Here is a 22,585-nt window from a genome sequence, read left to right on the forward strand (position 1 = left end):
TGCATATTGCCCACCGTTAGCTGTTTTCCTAAAGCCACTGGGTGTGAGGGCCCTTTCATAGCTGCTTGCAGCTTTAATTTAATATGTGTTTGAATCAATTTGTCAGGTTATTACATAAATCAGATTATTTCAATTGAGTATTAAATAAACTTTAGTTGGTGTACCATCTTTACTGTTGAAATACCAGTTTAATGTACAGAAACAACTAAGTAAGCCAGTCGCAGTATGATTTCCCACTAGAGTGTAAGCACTGGGGCACTTGGCACTTTCAAATAGTGCTCGTCCAATATGGGTTTCAGTGGCTGATAGCAATGAAAGTATCTAAAGAGCAGGTAATATGGCAATATAAGACAAGCAAGATTATAAGACAAGTATGCCATTGTACTCATTATACAGCGGTGCACTACATTTGACTACATTTGTTAATAAATAGTAAACTGAAAATGCTGCTAATGGAGCAGAACCTGCACTGCAGCTTTAAGTCAAGTGTGTTTACTTTGCAGATGCCTTAATCAGTGTGTAAAGAGCCAGGCCATGCAATCAGTTGTGTTTAGATTAGCTAAAATACTCACTCTCCTCCCTTTATTGTTTTAAAAGTTACAGCAGAAAAAATAAGCACACATACCATAGATTGCACCAAAAGCATTTGCCCTATGCTCTCCAGAGATCCTAATGTCACTAGATTGCCTCTTTCACCATTACTGCTCTGATAGGTCGATATTACAGGACTCCCTTTCTCCATGCCACTCCTCGTTTTTATCTGCACTTCCTTTGTTTTTCTAAGAATGTGATTCAGAGAATAAGCCATGTGATAATACAAGGAATGGGAGAGGTGGGATTTGACGCTCTAGTATTAGCTGCAACCTCTGTGTCACTAATAACAACCTGTCACAGAAAATGATTTATCACTGCATTAACAAGACAGGTTATTGATATCAGTAATGTTGTTAGGATAATGCTATAAAGTCCTCTCTTGATGCTGCACATTGTCACCTATTATTAATTTATGATGTGAGTCAAAAGTTATTAAAATAAATCACAATCCACAAAGCCACGTCAACAGTCTGATGGAAATAAAAGCCTTTCTGGATCCTCCTTCTTTCCTATAATCATTACGGTTTATGAGGAGGTATCTGGAACAAAAAACTTTCACCCTCTTTAATAAACCACATCAACCCATTAACCTCTCATTGCCATCCAAAGCAAAACTCATTGGGCATTATCACCGTGAGAAGCTAGTCACTGATTGTCTGATGAGTTCCCAGCAGGCTGTGTGTTTTAATAACCTGACTCCCGTACACTCACAAAATTTATGAGTTCTGTAGATTTGCGGCTCCAACTGAGAGAGCAGAAGGAATTTAAATGAGGATGGGGGATAAAGAATAGGCTGGCTTCATAATTACTATATATACCAAGTATCATAACAATCTAATTGGATGAGCCATGTTTGAAGCAGCAGTAAAACAGCCAATATGATGTATAGAGCCTGTACAATTCAAGTTGTTAATGGCAAACAACATGCAGTTTATTAAATATAGTACTTAGCAGAATCATTTTCTATTTTATTTTATTCTTAATAATAAACATAATTATTGCTTTTATTAATTTAAGCATATTCAAAGGTATAGTTCAACCAAAAATCCCTCAGGTCATGAGGAAGTTGTAGATGAGTTTGTTTGTTCATCAGAACAGATTTGGAGAAATTTAGCATTACATCACTTGCTCACCAATAAATCCTCTGCAGTGAATGGGTGCTGTCAGAATGAGAGTTTAAACAGCTGATAAAAGCATGTTGAGTTCTGCATCCATAATATTGCTTTCTCCGGTGAAAACAGGTTATAAGCAAAAACCGTTCTAAACAAATATGTTGGTGGATTTGATGTGCGAGGCCAGCAGGGGATGGACATGGATTATGGACTCATATTTTGGCCAGGAGCGTACATTAAAATGCCTTAATGATGGATTTGTTTCTTACAAACATGCAGCTTTTCACTTTACAAAACCATAATTGATGGACTATAGTCATGTGGATTACTTGTGGACTATTGTGATGTTTTTATCAGCTGTTTAGACTCTTATTCTGATGGCACCCAATCACTGCAGAAGATCCATTGGTGAGCAAGTGATGTAATGCTAAATTTCTTATAATCCATTACAATGTAGAAACTAATTCATCTACATGTTGGATGGCCTGAGAATGCATACATTTCCATTTTGAACTATTTCTTTAATTGCACTTTTATATATATATATATATATATATATATATATATATATATATATTTTTTTTTTTTTTTTAATTTATATATCTACCCACTTTATGGTGGATATATATATATATATATATATATATATATATATATATATATAATTTTTTAATTTTTTTATTGAATATATACACCTATTCAATGGTGTAGGGCAAATAAACAAAAATGTCATGTCAGGTTGCTGCAGCTGTCAGTATATGACTGTAAATGCTTACTGTGTATTATGAGGCTGTTTCTGTGGTTACTCTTCCACTTTTGAAGACATCAAGTGTTCTCTTTTTATCTCACCCCCTCATTTTGTACTTTATATTTGTCATCAGCTGGAGGGTAAGATGGGGAAGGCATCTGTGGCTGGGGGTGAAAAGGATTCTCCAGACCTCAAGGGGGCGCTAAAAAAGGAGCGGGAGGAGCATCAACACCTGTTGGCGGACTCTTACGCTGCTGTGATGGACCTCACCAAACAACTGCAGATCAGTGAGAAGAACTGGAGCCGAGAGAGGCTAGAGCTTCTGGAGCAATTCAACTTGGAGAGAAGTCAATGGGAACAGCATTTACGAGGAGCCCAGAGCAAAGGCACACAGGTCAGATGTCATATGGGGGTTAAAGGATTTGCTCACTCAAAAAATTTTATTCTTTTATTGTTTATCTGTTATTGTTTATTTGTTTTTGTGGAACACATTCAAGTTTCAAGGGACACAAAAACACCAAAAAGTGGTCTCATAAACTAAGTCTTCTGTACATTTTTGAAAAGACATGAAACATATATTTTTGAAAGCAGCCGATTTTTTCAGAATTTCTCTTTTTGTTCACCACATAATAAAGTCATATGGGTTTGGAACAACATGAGGAAATGACAGAGTTTTTATTTTTGGGCAAACAGAATCTTTTATGGTCAAGTTTCAAGTGCATTAAAAGACTTGGAAGCTTTGTTGTGCATTACCAAATCTTGTTCCCCTTTTAATCTGTTGTTTTATTTTGGCCTGTGAGGGTGTCGTCATGACATATTTTCCACATAGTTTATCCCCACACTTCCTTCACTGACTTAGGGCTCCCCTCACATAATGGACGGATATGACAGTATCTCTAAACATTTCCGCAGAGCGCCTGCCGACAGGCTCTCTGCATGTTGCATCACTTATCTAGAAACTGATGGTTTTGCATATCCATGTGGCTGTGCACAGTGTGCATAGTCCAATTGGAACGTTGCCTGAGACATAGTGGTCAGTGTGTCTGTTCTAACCACACTGTAAGTAATGAGGCTGGAAAAAGAGATGAGACTATATAGATTTTTTCCCTTCTTTCTCTTTTGTCTTTCTTTTTGTGACAGTCCAGCTCAGTGCTCTAATTTATCTGTTTCATATGACATCCTGAATGAGAAAGGTCTAGTACCATGCCTCATTGAGAGAATTTGGGTCATTTACATAGACGTGGTGAACCATACCATTTATCATTACCCCCGCAGAGGAAACTATCTGTTTTGAATGATCTCATTTCCTAAAGAGAATATTGTCTGACTCAGTAATACCACATGAATGAATGGGAGTACTGTGCGGGGGGAGATCATGACATGCTGCTCTGTAAAACTTCACTAAAATAGATCATTTCCTTTTCAGGCTCTGCATGATAAAATATCTGAAAAGGAAATCTCAGCAGATGCAGCCACCAGTGGTTCAGGACTGCAAAGGTAAACTGACTTGATTAAGGTCTTAACTGTGCCTTGTTTTATCAGATGTGACTGTTTTATGATAATCCCCATTCTCGTTACAGGACCAAATCAATTTCTGCCCTCTCTGAATTTAAGAGTCTGCTGGACACTAGTCTGTTCCTTCCTGGTCACAAGGTCAGCGGAGTACCAGAGTGCAATGTTCCACAGCATCAAACTACTGCTCCTGCCTCCATTCTGGCTCATACCGACTTAAGTGATCTCAATAAGAAGAATTGGAAGTACCTGACCAATGATTCTGCAATGCTGGAGAAGGGTGACCAGTTTAAGACATGGGACTGCCCAAGCACCAACTCTAACAGCAGCTTCCCTGGACTGGAGTTGAGCAAGGAGTACATCCAGAGAAGTTACACCGCTCCAGATAAGACGGGTATTCGCATTTATTACAGCCCTCCAACTGTGAGGAGAATGGAGAGGAGGCCAGTCAATGAAAAGGCCCAGCAGGATCCTCAGCAAGGACCATCATCTAGAGACGCAGCCATGATAGATCCATCAGGCCAGACTGCTGCATTTGCACCTTTGTCGACAACTTCCTCATCCACTTATGAGCAATGGTTGAGCTCACTTTCACAGCAGCATAGAGAGCTGCTTGAAGGACGGACGGGAGGTTCTGCACCATTCCACGGACTGGAAATTTTAGGCAACCTTAGTGATGACATGAAGGAGATGACCAACTGTGTGCGACAGGCCATTCGTTCCAGTTCCCTGGAGAGGAAGTGCAGCAAAGATACAGGGAGCCAGACAGTTGGTGTTTCAAATACAGGAACGCAAACATCACAGTTTGTCAGCATTGGCCTACAAACTGATGGACCCATTCCAACAACTAGAGGCCTTCAAGGGAAAGCATGGTCTCCTCGTCCATCCACCTCACTTTCATCTGCACGCTCCCGACAGATCTCTTCATCTCTAGAGAAAGTCCACAGTCGCATAGATAGACCATGTTGCTCACCGAAATATGGCTCACCTAAGCTTACCCGCAGAATCTCCACCTCCTCCTCCAAACTGGAGACCTCCTCAACATCTTCAAGGGATCGCAGTGTATGGAATCTTCATAACCGTAGTGGATCTCAGAACGGTTCGGCCTGGGCACGTTCCACCACCACCCGAGACAGCCCAGTGCTTAGTGGCCTCAATGATGGCTTGACCAGTCTCTTCAGTGTGGTGGAACACTCTGGAAGTGTTGAATCATTATGGAAAGCAGATCCATGCTCGGGAAGACAAGCTGCTGGGAAACCCTCCTGTCCTAGCCTAGGTATCGGTCTGGGAGAAGCGGGAGCTCAGAAGTACGGCATGGTCCAGGAGTTTCTCCGCAACGTTTGCGGCAGGACTGTGCCAGCAGGCACCATGGATGAACCAAAGCCTGAATGCCTACCTGGAGCCTTGATTGGCACAGACAACATCACAAAGATCGTCAATAAGAGGTTTATGAAAACACAAAGAGATGAGTTTGTAGCCACCGGAAAGGATGCAATGAGCTCAAGCTCTAGTACCCTGGAGGTGAGACAGTCTAATACAAGTTCTAGTGTCACCACTGTTGATCTGGTTGATTGCATTTAACCATGAACCTCTGATTGTGTTATACCAGGGCTGGGCAACTTCAGGTGTGTTTGATTAGGGTTGGAGCTAAACTCTGCAGGACAGTGGCCCTCCAGGACTGAAATTGCCCAGCCCTGTTTTATACAAACTCCCCTCTTCCTCCAAAGCATAAACCCTGAATCAAGCAAATATCTTAAAATCTTTTAAATCTTTTTTCTTTGCAGGATTCAGTTTGTGACTGCAGCTCACAAACTGCCACTTCCTGTTTTGCCCGCCACTCCCGCTCCACCACACGACATACCCATGGCCAGTGCAAACATCGAGTGCAAGAGTCACCCATGGGAACCGAAGAACGATTCGATACCAGTAATGAATGAGAATGAGGGTGGCCTCTTGAGACACCCAAAAAGTACACAAAGAAGACAACTGTCAACACCCACCCCACACACACTGCCACACAAATCCACTGCCACATACGCCAATACACACAGACACACCTTTAAACAAACAAATACATACTTCATACCTTCAATAAAAGTCTTCAGGGTTGCAACAATGGGACCTTGAAGAATTCCTGCATCTGGACTTTCCAAACCAGACCTCAGTTTAACCAGCACACTTTAATGCCAAGGAAGGTGAAAGAGTTGACCTCCCCTTTAGGTCCACCATTCCACTGTCAACCAGCCAGATTTCACATTGTAAGTCCATCATTCCAGCGTAAACCAGCCAGACCTCTCCTTAAACTCTGCCATTCCTTTGTTCTTCGTCCAGCTACCAGGACAGCTTAGCCAGCCATTTCAATCCCCATGGGAGAACTTGAGTAATCCAAACCAAGTTGACACCAGGTCTTAATGAAGTCATTTAGATATAAAGGGAACATACAGCATGCAACTGAACTACACAAACCAAGAACCTCAACATGGCCTTCAGTAAGATCAGTGGCCCTTACTTTTGACCACAAACAGCTTTGCTTGGAGTAGCTGTAAAATTGTCCTGTAAACAGCCCTTGATGGATTCTTCAAATTCACAACTTTTCCTTTTAATGGTTAAGAAAGGTGTTATCACCCAAATTCAACGTGGTCTCAATGTGGTATTAAGTTTATGTTATCTATAGACAATCATCTAAATAGCTTGTTTCAACCACTATATAGACTCTGCAACTACTTGGGACCATCTTCCATTTTCAAACCAGCCAAAATATGAAATACCCCTGGAGTTCTCTAAAAAAAGGACTGGATGATATGATTGATCATATTGCATTATGGATCTGTCCTTTTTAAAACTTAATATACTTATTATGCTGTCTGAAGATGTCTACGAAGAGCACGTTGGTAGCTGTAGTGTAGAAGGATAGCAGTTGTATTGTTTGCTTTGGTGTTTGAACATTAACATTAACACGTAAATCTCCATTCCCTGGCTAGGATGTCCTCATGAATTTTAAAGTGTAATTGTCATTTTTATTCTTACCCTGTAGTTTTACAGAAGACATGTTGCTGGGTGCATCTTCTGCATTCCTCCTCTTTATATTCTCTGTCTACCTCTTCATCCTCCATCATTATGCTGAAATAAACCTAATGGACCTTCAGTCAGGGTAGGCGCCAATTTTCATTTGATGGGAATGAAAAACATGAGATAGAAGTACATTCAGTTTAATAGGTGGTACTATTGTGTGTTGGGAACAACTCTGCACAATTTGAGTTGGGAAAATTAGCTGTGACTGTAGAAAACCTATTGAACTGAGACCTTGTTCTAAATATCATGCTTGTGGTCAACCTTTAAGATATAACATTGGTCAAATAATGCTGCAAAGACTGTCGGGTAGTAACTGTATAGTCTATATCAGTGCAAACTCAGCAAAAGTGGACATAAAAGGTGCTTATTGGCCTAAAAGTGAGCTCGTAAGCACCCTTTTGAAACCTAAAATGGTAAATGGGACACCCTATATGCCCTATTGCGGCACTTGCGGCAGTGTCAATCTCTTACAGCCTCATTCATGCCAAATTGAATGTCGTCTACCCTGACTAAACCCCATAATCCTATTTTCCAGAACACATTTGAAAGCCTCACAAAATACCAATTATGCAGATATTACATATATAAACAGAGATATGTTTAAACTGAAACACTGAATGCTAATTAATTGGCCATAGTGAGATTTTGAGATTAGTGAGATTTTATCAGATAATCCCAAAATATAATCCATAATCTGACCATTCATGTAGCTATGCAGTTACCGTAATACGAGTGTGTGCCTCCCTGTATCGGCCCCTGCATCAGTCAAGTGTGATTGTAATGTGTTTTCTCCAATCTCCAGTTGGAGTGGTGCTGCAAAAACTGAAGTTTAGTCCTTTTCACTGGTGCTTTTCTTAGATTTGATGACAGTACATTAGAGGAAACATTTTTGTATGCATTTCACGAGCCATAAGGATTTGTCGATTCAGCTCTTTTATAAATCGGGCATTAGTAAAGTTTCAGAATATCACATTTCTCAACGTCTGGCAAAAACAAAAAACAAACAAAAAAAAATGAACGATTTCTTTGGTAAAGCACCATTTGAACTAAAATTGAGACTGAAATTGTGAAATGGCTTTGTGCACTTATAAAATTGTAACTGGGATCAAATTAAATATATAGCCTGTAGAGCTGTGCTGAACCCGTGTTTCCTGAGTCTCAGAGTGGCAAGTTTAACATGCATTTGGGAATGCAACATCCGGCAGTTGCACTTTATTTTTCCATTTACATAATTTCCAACATTTCATTACAGCATTTAACTAGATTTGTAATGAGAAGCGTTTGTAAACCTGTTGCCACAGAAATGTAAAGATCTCCCTGCAAAAATAAAAGCTCTTGGAATACAGTATTTAATTTTACTGCTGAAAAGTAAAAAAAATATTAACCTGCATTTACATTTACAGTGCTGCTGCAATAGTAATATATCATTATAGGGATATTACTAATAACAATTACTATAAATATTATTATTATTAATTCTTATTTAAAAAAAAAACCCTTCTAAAAAAATACCAGTGTTAATGTGATATGGACTGAGACACTATCGTAACTAAAAAGATGCTTGAGTCCATTATATACAAGTCAAAGACCTTTTACTGTTTTCAATCTGGTCACTGAAAAGGGGTTGGAGCTCTTAATTGTGCTCGCAACGTGCCCAGATCGATGCATTTATCTTTAAAATGTATAACATTCAGTAAACACTAAATTCATCCTTTATTTCCTTCCCTAACCCTCAAATGGTTGGAAAAGTGGCTGGAGCATCCTCAGTACTTTCTACCATTGTTCAAGCTGTCAAGTCAGATTTTGTCAGACTGGGACTTGTTAATTGTTTCTCTCTTTGCAAATAAATAAGCTATGGTTACACTTTACTTGAAGGGGTGTGCATAAGACTGACATGAACCCTTCTAAAAAAAAAACAGTGTTAATGTGATATGGACTGAGACACTATCGTAACTAAAAAGATGATTGAGTCCATTATATACAAGTCAAAGACCTTTTACTGTTTTCAATCTGGTCACTGAAAAGGGGTTGGAGCTCTTAATTGTGCTCGCAAAGTGCCCAGATCGATGCATTTATCTTTAAAATGTATAACATTCAGTAAACACTAAATTCATCCTTTATTTCCTTCCCTAACCCTCAAATGGTTGGAAAAGTGGCTGGAGCATCCTCAGTACTTTCTACCATTGTTCAAGCAGTCAAGTCTGATTTTGTCAGACTGGGACTTGTTAATTGTTTCTCTCTTTGCAAATAAATAAGCTATTTATGTGCCCTTAAACATAAGGAAAATGAAGGGTGAATCAGAAACAACTGGGATGATGAAAAGAGACCTACAGAATGAGTCACTCTTAGAGAAGTGAACAAATATGTGCAAAATATCTGTCGATTCCACTTAATGATCTTAGATTTAAGGCAGCAGTACTTGAAATCCCAGAGTGCCGTGCCTGTAACATCCCCCATAAGACCAAACCCTATAGAGCTGTCAGTGCTTTGACCCGCTAGGCAGAGATCCCACAAGACTGAAACCCCCACCTAAATCAATCATACGCCGCACTAATGCAGAGGTCATTCTGGAGAAACGAGAGGGTCCCTGTTGACTGCAGCAAACTTACTGAAAAGAGCCAGCAGAAGCATGTATAGGCCTGAGTCCTGAACGTTTCTTCTGCAGTCTGCTTCGCATCTATGATGAAGAAACAAAATTACCTAAATAGCAGGATGACTTGAGGGTGAGTAAATTGTCTGCAAATTTTAATTTTTGGGTCAACTATTCTTAACATTTAGCTATAATGAGTCAAGTTCAGAAATATATCAGGACGTATATTAGCTATCACACTGGAATGAAAGGTCAAGTGCATTGCATTGTATGATGTAGTTTTGCTATTATGGTAAATGGATATTCAATGCATCATTTTTTTATTATATAGCCTACTGTAGAAATAGTATGCATACTATGTTAGTGTGCTATGTTAGTATCCCTGTTTCTGGTACTCATTATGGATCATGTGGAACTGTACATTAGATCTTATTGAATATTGTATTTAGCTGACACCACCTGTGTTCCATACACTCAGTGAAAGGACATTATATAATAGTGAAACAGAGCACTGCTAAACATTTGATGAGCTGTGCCCAAATTAAAAGATGTTTGGACATTGTACAAATATATTGATTATATGTCTCTCTCTCATTTTATGAACACACATCCTCATTCCAACCTCAGTAAAAAAAAAAAAAAACCCTTGCTGACCATAAATTTTGAACAGTAATGCATGTATAAATATATACCGCAGTTTCTATACGTGATAGGGTGGGTTCCTCTGACTCTCTACAGTCTGTAGAGAGAACTGCCAGGTGTTCCTTATAATTAATTCATCACAGGTTTGCTGTGGACATATTTAGACTGAAACTCAATAGAGAGACACAAAAGGGGATGGTCATGATGATAATAATGACAGCGTTTTAATGTCTTCTAATGTGTTTTCAGATGCTACTCCTCTCTTCCTATGAGCATGAGCTGACACAATATGTTATCGATAAATACATAATTCAAGTAATGCAGGCATTTAAAGATCTAGGCTGCACATGGATTAGACATTCCTTGTCATGGTCACTCCCATACTAATACAGACACACAAAGCTGCAAAATGCAAATGCAGAATTAGCTATAACCTCCCTACAATTTGTGCATGCAATTAAACTAAAGGTGAATGGAAGTGCTATATTTTTTGGATTGTTTGAATTGCAGTGCATTACACACACACACACACACACACACACACACACACACACTATTTCTCTCTTTCATAAACACACTCAACTGTTATTATTCCCAATCCACACTTTCCTTTCATTCGAATGAGGGTCATTTGCAGTATGATTTACAGCTACAAAAAGGCCCCTCAGTCAAAAAGACTAAATAAGAGAAGAGTGAAATATGACACATATGAAGAGTGCAGGAACAGAAAGAGTGAGAAGAGTGAAATGGGAAGCTTATTTTCTTACAATAATATTTTATTATTGTTAAAGTGTCTTTTCTGAGGGCTGAATGCTTCAGTAGTGAACAGCAGCATGTCGCTGTATGTGATGCTTTTCCTTTTCTTAGTTTGAAGAGCTTTATAAGTGTGAAGTCATTATCAATCCAGATAGGCATGAAGGACATGTGCTGTATTTTCAAATTACACGTGTTACTAACCTAACATACACATATTTACTTTATTGCATGACACCAAAGACCTTTGAAAGATCTGAAATGAAGCCAGCTTCACATTGCAATCCTGCTTTTGAACATCTAAATAGCAGATATGGCTTTGAGTTTTGGATTCAGATGTTGAATATCCCTGTCTTACAAGATGAGATAAAGAGGAGGGGGAGGTGAAGGTGACAGTGGGGGCTACGTCTCGACGAAAAGATAAAGGAAATGTTTAATCTCCCCTCCTCTATAGTCCCACGCTCGCTTCACCCACCCTTGACCCCAAAGTCATCTCTCTTTCTGTCCATTCAGAATGCCACGAAAGCACCTGGCATGAAGCTGCTTGTGTGATAAATCCATCTCTCTGTCAACTCTATGTTGTGGTCTGCTGAACCACATCAGTTTGACCAGTCATTCTTCTACACCTACATAAATCATAACCTTAATCAGCTTTGCACAAACTAGGCACATTTTCTGTTAAATTAGTAATAACAATATCCTCTTCTATAATTAAAACAGTACATTTGTTTGCATTTATAAAAAAAAACTATAAGCAAACAAACAAATAAATATTAAATTAGAATTTATAATATTATTTATTGTAAAAAAAAAATATAGATATTTGTTAAATAATAAAATATGCCTACATTTAATTTGTAACAGAGTTACATGTCAAGAGTTGAGTATAGCAATAGAAACTGAAACTATGATGGGATTATTTGTCCAAATAGAAGCTTCTAAATTAAAAATGGAGGGGGCCGAGAACTGAGCCCTGGGGCACACCCTATAAACATAGTAACCCTGTTAACAGTGTCATTCAGAACAGGTCAAACACAGACACTCCTTGCTGAGCATTACATTTGTTATGACATAAATAATGAAAAACAATGTTCTTTGGCCTTTTTTATTGTACATGGTTTTAGTCTTTTTGTTAGCATTGCTAATTGAATATTTTCATAAATCTTAAAAAAGGTAAATGCTTTCATTGACATTTAGCTTTTAAACATTTAGTTTAAAAGCAGTCTACATCAAAAAAGTGTTTATTCTTTCTTCATCTGAATCGGTTTGTTTTTATATAACTCATTCAGGCTCGCTGAGTTTATAAGGTTGCCATAAATACTATGGATATGCAAGATGTTTGTGGGCCAACAGTCATTTTTTAGTCACAGTACTAGAGACATAAGCAAAAAACAACAACAAAAAATTATTGGTTAATCTTGCCCTGAAAACGTTTAATGGCTTTAAACAATAATCTTTTTAAATCACAATTTCAAAAGAAGAATCAAGTGGAAGTATCTGGGGTGAGACAAGAGGACTTGAAGTTATATATTTTCTCCTTCAAACATTAAATAGATTGTCACAGGACAGAAATGCTCTATGAAAAAAATATTTATAAAAATTAAGGCTTTTATGTTTTTTCTGTACAGTAGATCTTTCAAACACAAAGCAGTTTTTATAAGGACTTCCCACCATTTGAATTCAGCAATTTCACATTTCCATTTCAATTTACAATTACATTTTTCAGCACATGCTAACACCAGACAAAACAAACAAATGAAAAGCTGATATCAACATTTACCAGGCCAGCAGCCATCTACTATGATTAATCACCCCTCTTCATTAGAGAAATGTCATTTGTCAATCATCATGATGTCACATCAATACAGTTTTTGTCTCTGAACAGGACAACATACAACACTCTGCCCTGACCTCGAGCAATGCTAAAACCTGGGGCTAATAACAGAGAGAAACAAAGAAAGATAGCAGGAGCGATAACTACAGCTAAAGTAGGACAATCTCAACCTCAGGAGACTCTCCCATCCATCACACACACTCTTCACAGCTCATTACTGGGGAATGCCCACTAACTAAAGCTTTCATATACACCCAGTGTGTATTCCCTGTAGCACTGGGTTTTTTGGAGTGTTTATCAAAACATGCAAATGTTCATCAGCGCATTAATGTATCGCAGGTGTTATTGCGTTACATTAGAATTTAACTCAAGGAGAAAAGAGGAAGCAAAAGTCTCTTCTGACACAAATACCATCCGTAAGAAGAAATGCTTTGCAGAAATGTATCTCTCACTTACAAATCTCTGTGTTTTAAACACTTGTTATTTCACTCTTCTCACATACTGTAACAGCAATCATTTCACGGTTTCTCTTTCTCTGACATTTTCTTCACCCTTCATCGTCTTGCACCTTCAGTGCCATAAACAGACAGAAAGATTCCACAGAGAGCACTTTTAGCCCTACACTTCAAAAGGAAAGGACTTTTTTTCAGAAGAAAATCACAGTGTCACCACCACTGCAATGCCAGTGGTGCACTGTAAAAAATAAATCAGTTAAATTTATGGTAAAAAAAACAGCACTTGTGGTTTCAGAACTTCAGGTTTAGCAACAATTCAGGTTTTACGGTACTGAACGTAAGCATTTAGTAAAAAAAAAAAAAGACTACAAAATACCATCATGGTAGCAAACACGATACTAAAACAATGCAATAAACATTAATTAAACAACATTAGATGTATAACATAAAACACAAATGTACATAATTGATAACAAAAACTGAAATCCTACATCAAACATTATGTTCGGTTTAGCTTAATTTCAAGTTCAAGTTTAAGCTCAGTTCAGGTTTAGGAGTTTGCTCATAAAACTAACCCTTAGGATAGACCACTTATTAACCTCATTTGACTTTACGGATAATGTGATGATATTTTACTTTGATTCTACATTAATTAATTTTTATTGTTTATGTTTGCACACATGAGAACACGTTAAGGAGAAGGAGTCAGCAGATGTTTCAGCTGTCCGTGCTAAAGCAGAATTCACAGTGTCAACACTTTTGGATCACAAGCTTCTCACTTACAGCAGGAATCTAGTCTGTGTTTGTGTGTGTGCATATTGTGTGGAAACCGAGCGAGAGGCGCTTTCATCCGCAGTGGTTTCATTCACACGGTGTTAATTAGTATGTGGAAAAAAATCCATGTGGAAATGTGCCTATAAGAAACTAATTTTAGAGCAAAGAAACCATGTCCTTTCTCACGTTCTGTATGCATACAACAACAAGAAGTCTTGTGAGAAAAGCTTTTTCTCACATACATTTGTAACTGGGAAATATTTTAGGATAATAATAATAATCCATAATTGAAAAAGAAGTTAAGTGTCTTATCTTGAGCCCTTCAGCTATATATATATATAATTTTTTTTCACTTTTATTTTTATGTTTTTATTTTAGTTCTATACTGCCGCCCATGGATTGCTTTCTCTGGAACTGAACATTAGCCCTACTCTCTCTCGCTCTCTTTCTTTGTGCACCCCTCGTCTATTTCCCTCCTGTGCCCTGTCCTTGTTTCCATGGTAACAGTTGTCAACGTGGAGGGAGCAACGTGGCAGGATACAGAAGCAGATATTTCCCAGCATGCACTGGCACTAATGGAGGAAAATCCCATAAGGGAATTCGTCGGTGCGAGGCCGTTCATTGGTGGTGGTAACGATATGATAAATAGCTGCATCACCTTAACAAACGCTGTTAGTGAGTCAGGTCACCTTCCATACGACTGTGTGGTCCTGACGTCCTTAAAATCACCAACACATCAAATCTGCTGCACCTACACTGCTTTTAACAGTATAATAAAGGCACTAATAATCATAATAAAATCTGGCATTTCCAAAAGCACTCTGGAAATGTATATTATCCACTAAACTCTATCCATAAATGCAAAATGCAATTGCACAGCTCTTGTGATTTAAAATGCATTTATTTATTCCATTATTTGTTGTCACTCAAACATTCGGTGATTTTAATTATGAGTGCATCTGAGTAATTAATGGCATCTGCAGTGCAGTAAACAGAAAAGAACACAAGTGAATAATGCATTGCAGAACTGAAACGCAAATTTATTCTTCAGATTGTTTCTCATGATAAAGGACACAATGACTGTTCTTATTATGTGCTTGGATTTTGTATTTTTTATTTAAAATAAATAATGTGTGTTTGCTTAAGCAGAAAATCAGCATATAAGATATTTAAAGGATCATGTGACTGAAGACTGGAGTAATGATGCTGAAAATTCAGCTTTGCATCACAGCAATAAATTACATTTTAAAATAAAGAAGAACAATTCTTTTAAATTGTAATAATATTTCACAATATTACTGTTTTGCTGTATTTTTAATCAAATAAATGCAGCTTTTATTTGAGAGACTTTTTTCAAAAACCTTACCAAACCCAAACCTATGAACAAATGATCATAAAAATGTGATCATTATGTTTACACAAAGTCGACTACCTGTAAGGGGTTCATTTTTTAAGCCGTACAATACGATAATTGTAGGTAAAACAGAGAAAATATAAATTACTATCAATCATGAACAGTCCTTACACACACTCCATTCAGACACTATTGCTATAAAATCCACCTACTCATTAAAAAAAAAAAAAAGTGACATGTACCGGTCTAAATCTCAAGACTCTATCATGACTGATTAGAAATGATTGAGTGATGGTCAAGTTTAAGCTCTGATGTCTTCATCCTGAGACTATCAATGATGGTTCAGACAAGATAAATTAATACCTGTAGGAGATTTGATATTCAACAGTCACTTCAATTACACATCAAAGATGAGGTGGAGCTGTAAGGACTCTTTCACTGTTAGAAATGTAGGAGGTGTGTGGGCTGCTCTCTTGTTTTTATGCTGAATAAGAGAGCAGTGAAGTCTCCTTAAGAGTCTTGGTAATCTGGCACTTTTATATATCAAATGATCGCCCCCACATGCTCGGCTCTGAAAGCCTTTTTAGCTCAAAGAAACGGAAACTGGAAAAGGTGACGGGTGAATAAGACAGGCTGAAGAAGAAAGAGAATCTGAGAGTGTGCATGAGAGAGCTTTAAGACAGGCGAGAAAAAAAATGATAAACGAGCCTCTCATATGAAAGTCATTATTTCTGTGTGATTCCATTCTCTGTATCAGAGATACTAATGTTGAACACCTGTAGAGAGGAGCGGGAGTGTTGTAACGCCATCAGTTTAACCAATTACAAACGAGCTGCAGGGATAAAGTCAACATCATACATCAGCTCCAACCTCAGAAAAAAAAAAAAAATTGAGGTAAAAGATTAGTAAAATTTTAAGTCTGGTTTATAATTTCTTTTTTGAATATGTCAAAAGGCAGAAATTACATAGTATTTGAATCAACAACATTTAATTTAGATGTTAACAAACCTATAAATATTATAACTGAGCAGTCAGAGAGGGTAGTAACACTTTACAGTGTACTTCTACTTGACCTATAAAAATCCCATAATGTTTTAAAAGCAAATTTGATCACCACAATATTTCACAAAATTTAAAGTGCACATTTTTTTCTATTTTACCATCTACTCCAGTTGTGGCTTTGTATCTCACATTAATTTACACAGTTTAGGGATAAGAAACTAATACTTTTCAGCAAGTATAGCTTAAATTGATAAAAAATGACAACAAAGACATTTATAATGTTACAACATCTTTCGCTTTCATATAAATGCTGTTCTTTTGAACTTTTCATTCATCAAAGAGTCCTAAACACAAAAGTAATACAGTTTCCACCAAAATATTAAGCAGTGTAACTGTTTTCAACATTGATAATAATCAGAAATGTTTCGTGAGCAGCAAATCATTAGAATGATTTCTGAAGGATCATGTGACACTGAAGACTAGAGTAATGATGCTGAAAATTCAGCTTTGATCACAGAAATAAATTACATTTTAAAACATATTCAAAATAAATAATAAAAAAGATATTTTAAATTGTAAAAATTTTACATTTTATCCAAAAAAAACAACAACATGCATCTGTCTGTCTTTTATTTTCTCTTACGAGCCATCATCACTGTATGTGTGTGTCTGTTTTGTTTATGTAGTACTTGCAATAAAGTTAAATAAGATGGTACACCTTTTTTTGCAGTGAATATTTTTAGTCAGAACAGGAAGTGAAAATGTCAAGTGCCCCTCAGGTCCCTCCCACGGTATCCTCACCACCAGCTGAAACACACACACACACACCTTTTCCCTTACATCCCCTCAGCCAGCAGTGAAAAGCTCAAAATAAAAAGCTAAAATAAACCCGGCTGCTCTCAGTGTCTCCTTGTCCTCTTGTCATCTACATGCACTGAAGAAGCACGACCGCTCCTGACCTCTCTACACCAGTGATGCTTTCAGATCAGAGCTCTGGTTGGAGGACAGGACACTCTCTCTCTATGTGTGTGTGTGTGTGTGTGTGTGTGCAGCTGCTGGCCTGTCTGACAGTCACTGACCTTTTGATTGCGTGACTGTCCGCTGGACCCAGTGACTGGACATGAGAGACACGCTCTTCAGCATTTAACATCAGCACATTCTTATCTCTAAAATATGTGTGTGTGTTTGTGTGTGTGGGACAAAGTGTAGAATATGGATGGTGGATAAGAGAGAAAGAGCATTGATTCTCTGTTCTTAAGTCACAGTCACTGTTCCACCAAACCACAATTTAATAGGACACTATAAAATGTCACATAGATTTATACGATCAATGAATCTAATATAAATATCAGCATAGTAATCTAAAGTCGCAAATCCTACATTACTAAAAGGACATGTTTATCATATTAATTACTCTAGCAGGATCAATAGACAGTGAACACAAATGGGTTTCAATGTCACAATGACCTTGAGCACTAGGTGTGATTATATGCACTTTGAAAGTTAATGATTTCAGTTGCAATAATACAATCATTTATCTTTTAAAATATCATGTAAATGAATCCTTTTGCAATTTTCAAATGTAGCCTTTCAAATCTTGTACAACCATTTAAAAGGCTAACTGAGACTTATAGCACTTGCATATCTTTCATTCTCTTGTTGATTTTGATTGCTTCTATTGTTCTCATTTGTAAGTCGCTTTGGATAAAAGCGTATGCTAAATGACTAAATGTAAATGTAAAACAGAACAAACAACAATAACAGAACCACGGGAGCTGGACTGATGTCTCTCAGCTGGGACTGTTCTCTTTTATTTCGTCTGTCTGGGTTTCTCTGAACTCTTGGACAGCGCTGCTCTAGTTTTTGTTGTGTTCAACTGTAGCTATTGTTTGTAATTCGTTTTTTATTTGTATTTAATTGCGGACTGTTTACTTGTCTTCAGTGAGATTGAGTTTTTTTTTTACATTTTTTTATTTTTATTTAGACTATTACGTTTTTTTGGGATTTTAACACTGGTTACAAGAATTATGACATTTCTATAGTATCAAAAATGTTGATATCACAAAGACCTTATTTAAAGCAAAGATTACTATATTGTGATGTATATCATTACCGTGAAATAAAATTACTCATATTGTGGTATCAAATTTTGGTCATATCACCCATCTTCTCTATATGTGATACAATTATGATTATTTTGGTCAATAATGGCATTAACATGATTATCATGAAAAATCATGCATTTACTGAATTTTTTAACAGTGAATTTCACTGAACTTTATAATTGAACTGAAAAACTAAATATAAATTAAACAATTGTAAAATACGTATATTTGTATACATACATCCTATATGGTCCGTGTATAAGATTATGGGTAATTAATATTGAAAGAATGAAATGTATTGTTAAAACAGTTGTTCAATAAAGTTAAATATAACTGCATACCTAACAATGTAGCAGCAGTGGTTTTGTGAGAGGCACTGATCGCACTTTGAAATTCACTGGTGAAACGCTCAGATTCTCACAGTGTCAAGCTCCTCTTTCAGATTTCCCTCTGACACAAATGAGCTTTGGATTGCCCCTAAAAGCCTTCTTTAGTGTGCCAGTGAAACATCTGAAATAAAAAATGAAAGGAGTAAGAGAATCAAAAAATACCCAAGAGACGAAAGAAGACTTAAATTACACATTAAGACTCAAGACATCAAGAGAATGGTTCGCTTTAGTGATTTTTTTCCTTTTTTTGTGAAGTGGGACGCAGATATAAATAAAGGAGATAAATGAGCCTAGAGATGAAAAAAAAAGTCAAATTCTACAAAAAATTAAGCGTTAGCGTTAGTTCTGGCAGGTCACGTGAGTCAAGCTTGCATCAGCTGATCACACAATTCTGAGAAAAGACGTCAGAACTGCAAGAAAAAAAAGTCAGAATTGTAAGATATAAACTTGCAATTCTGACTATTACTCGCAATTGCAAGTTTTAATTCTGAGCAAAAAAAATTTCTCGCAATTGCGATTTTACAAGTCAGAATTGTGAGATAAAAAGTCACCATTATCTTCATATACACTGTCATGTTAGTTGTGTATTTATTTGCTAAATGAAAGTGTGCAGCACATTTACATGCCGCAGCATGAGTGGCGTTGGGATGTTCACTGGGGAACAGTATACCGCTGCAAATGCTGTTTACATTTACCCCTAAGTGTAGAACAATAAAGAACTTAACTGTGAACATGTCAGGCCCTTTAAAGGGGTCATATGATGTTGCTAAAAATAACATTATTTTGTGTATTTGGTGTATGTGGTTTAAAGTTCAAAAAACACATTATTTTCCACATACTGTACATTATTGTTTCTCCTTTCTGCCCCACCTTTCTGAAACGCGTCGATTTTTACAAAGCTCATCGGTCTGAAAAGCGAGGTGTGCTCTGATTGGCCAGCTATCCAGTGCGTTGTGATTGGCCGAATACCTCAAGCGTGTGACAGAAATGTTACGCCCCTTAACATACTGTGATGTCGTGTCCGGCCGGAGCGACGAGACAAAAACATTAAAACCCATTATAAACGAGGTATTTGTTGCATCCAGTGGGGACATAATTACGGATTATAATGATTTATACTGTCTTTTTACACGTTGCGTTGCATCGTGCCACGTAAACATAAAACCATGTCTGCATTTGAGCCTTGAGTGAGCGGAGGCCTGCGGCTAGAGTGAGGAATGGCCAGCGGATTCGGCGAAGGAGTGGCCGGCGGGCTTACGGCAACCACATGTGACGACCTCGGGCTGGACTCCGCTTCATCCACGGTGAAAGCCGATCCGGCGATCGACAGCGCGAAGTTGATGCATTTCCTCAGCGACCAGCACGGATCAGCTCTAGGCATGACAAAGCAGATATCCAGCTCTTTTGGAAGACCAAACAAAGTAGTTTCGCTTTCACAACGAAACACACAGCGCCTTCACAACATGGTGGCAGCAACAACACTACAGCGAGAATTAAAGTTACACCTTCTTTTTTTGCGTGAACATTTGGGTGGCGTTATGCAAATCTTCCCACACAGTGACGTAGATATGTGGGGGCGTGTTAGAACGAGTCATTTTAGGTAGGCGTGGTTGACTCTTAACTTTTATAAAGAATATCTCTTTGGATTTGAGACTTTAGTCTTTGCAACTTTACACATCTTCTTTATGCACCAAGAGCTTGTAACACTCCAAAGAGAAAGGAAAAATTTAAATCGCATCATATGACCCCTTTAAGCTACATTTTTTTGCACATCTTTTTCTGACAGTGCAAAAAATAAAAGAAAAGTCTGCAGCTTTCATCTGGGTCTGTTGACGGGCAATGCTATCCTAAATTTACAGGGCGATGTCTGGGTCTTTATTTGCTGTCTTTCAGATAACATTGTGTCCTGCCCTGTGTGTGCTGAGCACTGTCCTCAACAGCCTCACCCCTGCCATAGACAACAGAGATGCTGTGCTCAGTTATGTAACAGAGCGTGTGGCAAAATCACATCTATTCATCAGCAGAATGCATCAGTGTCCTTGGTGCCCCTCAAAAATCACACACAGCTGCGCTCAGACGAAAACAAAACAAACGTGTCGCTGTGTTTTCATGTTCACTTGGGGAGGAGTTCAAATTGTGATTCTCTGCAAACAATACAAAGCTACTAGTGGTTGGAAGGCACCCAAGAACTTACTTTCATGATGAACTGTTTCATATTTATAGCTGCTCCAGGTCTAAGGGACAGTTTGTGTGAATCCTACATTCCTGGAGAGATGGATGATCATGCTGTCAGCAATGGACACTGAGTTTACAATCTAGGCCAGATGCAAGGGAGGATTCCTTAAATAGAAGTACATAGAGGTAAACTTCTCTACTATTGTGTGAAGAGAAAAAAAGCTGTACCTCAGTGCCAGGCAGGGCTTGTGAGATTAATTAATCCACTGACTGTCTTTGCATCTGGCCAGTATCACCCAACAGAATCCAGAGGTGTTTACAGAGGCATCATACATGCTGTGACACAACAGGATAGAAGCCTAATGAAAAATGACAATGCATCTGAAGACAGTTCATTTGATTTGGAATGTGCTGGAGTCCATCATCATGGTCACTGTATTAATATCTACACATAAATGTATGTTATGGGTGTTTGATCAAGGAAGGTTCACAACAGGTGATTAATGAATGACACTGTTGGTCACATGCAATAGTGGTAAATTATCAATAGACAGTATATAAAACACTGCCTTTGGCTGTGAAGCTAATTTAATATGCATCCAATTTTTCATTCAGTCAAAGCCTTTTGCCACTTGTTTAATGGCAGGTGGCACAACCACTTCAACACCTCAAAACAATTACTGACCAAATAAAAATAAAATTATGGGTTTTAGTGTATTCTATTTCGAAATAGTCTTTTACCGATTATAAGTTCATCAGACTGCTGGTTTATTCTTATATAATTAAAACATACCAAACATACCCAGTAATGTATAACTGACAGTACAATAGTTATTGATGAGACAACAGAAACACTTTAATATAAATTTAGCTCATTCAGTATTATTTTAGTACTATGTACATACTATTATAGTATTTATTAATATTTTTAATCTTTTTATGTTTTCAGTCTTTTTCAAAGTTTTTTTTGTTGCAATTTGGTTGTGCTTTTGTCATTTTTATAGTTATAACATTGTTTAGCTTTATTTGTTATTTTTAGTAACTGTAGTATTTTAACCCCGTTGTTTTATTCCAAACATTTCTTTTTTTTTTTACATTTTAAGCTTTTTCATAATATTTATATTTTATTTTGCCTTTATTTCAGTTAACAAAAATGCTTTTGTAAAATAGTTTTATTGATAACACTGAACTTAATTAATGTTATAAGTTATACATTCGGTGTTGGTGCTTTTGTGTCAATTATAATAATTTATTTATTTTAATAAGCCAACAGCATGCATTCCTTCACAGATCTCCAGTGATTCACAGATCCAAGTTTAAGAATCTTGATGTTAAGGTACAAAATAGAGAGAGATATGAAATCATCAGAAGAAGGATTCAGGAAATGTTGCAAGCCAGATGCAAACTTGAATTACCCCTATAATCCTTCTTTTACACAAGCTCCTCGGCTCAATGTGTCAGTGCATGTGCACTA

General features: G+C 37.4%; 1 protein-coding gene across 1 annotated transcript in view; it reads left to right on the plus strand.

The window, feature by feature from the left end:
* LOC107551509 (protein SOGA1-like) overlaps window positions 1-8,046 on the plus strand; it is a 56,378-nt gene extending 48,332 nt beyond the window's left edge. The window contains exons 10-13 of the mRNA XM_016233124.1: window positions 2,588-2,848; window positions 3,881-3,951; window positions 4,035-5,487; window positions 5,751-8,046. Coding sequence (XP_016088610.1) covers window positions 2,588-2,848; window positions 3,881-3,951; window positions 4,035-5,487; window positions 5,751-5,903 — 1,938 coding nt within the window. The 3' untranslated portion in view covers window positions 5,904-8,046. The remainder of the gene's footprint in view (window positions 1-2,587; window positions 2,849-3,880; window positions 3,952-4,034; window positions 5,488-5,750) is intronic.
* The last annotated feature ends 14,539 nt before the right edge of the window (window positions 8,047-22,585 follow it).

Source organism: Sinocyclocheilus grahami, unplaced genomic scaffold (assembly GCF_001515645.1).
Source record: "Sinocyclocheilus grahami isolate Dianchi unplaced genomic scaffold, SAMN03320097.WGS_v1.1 scaffold426.1, whole genome shotgun sequence".
Lineage (NCBI taxonomy): Eukaryota > Metazoa > Chordata > Actinopteri > Cypriniformes > Cyprinidae > Sinocyclocheilus > Sinocyclocheilus grahami.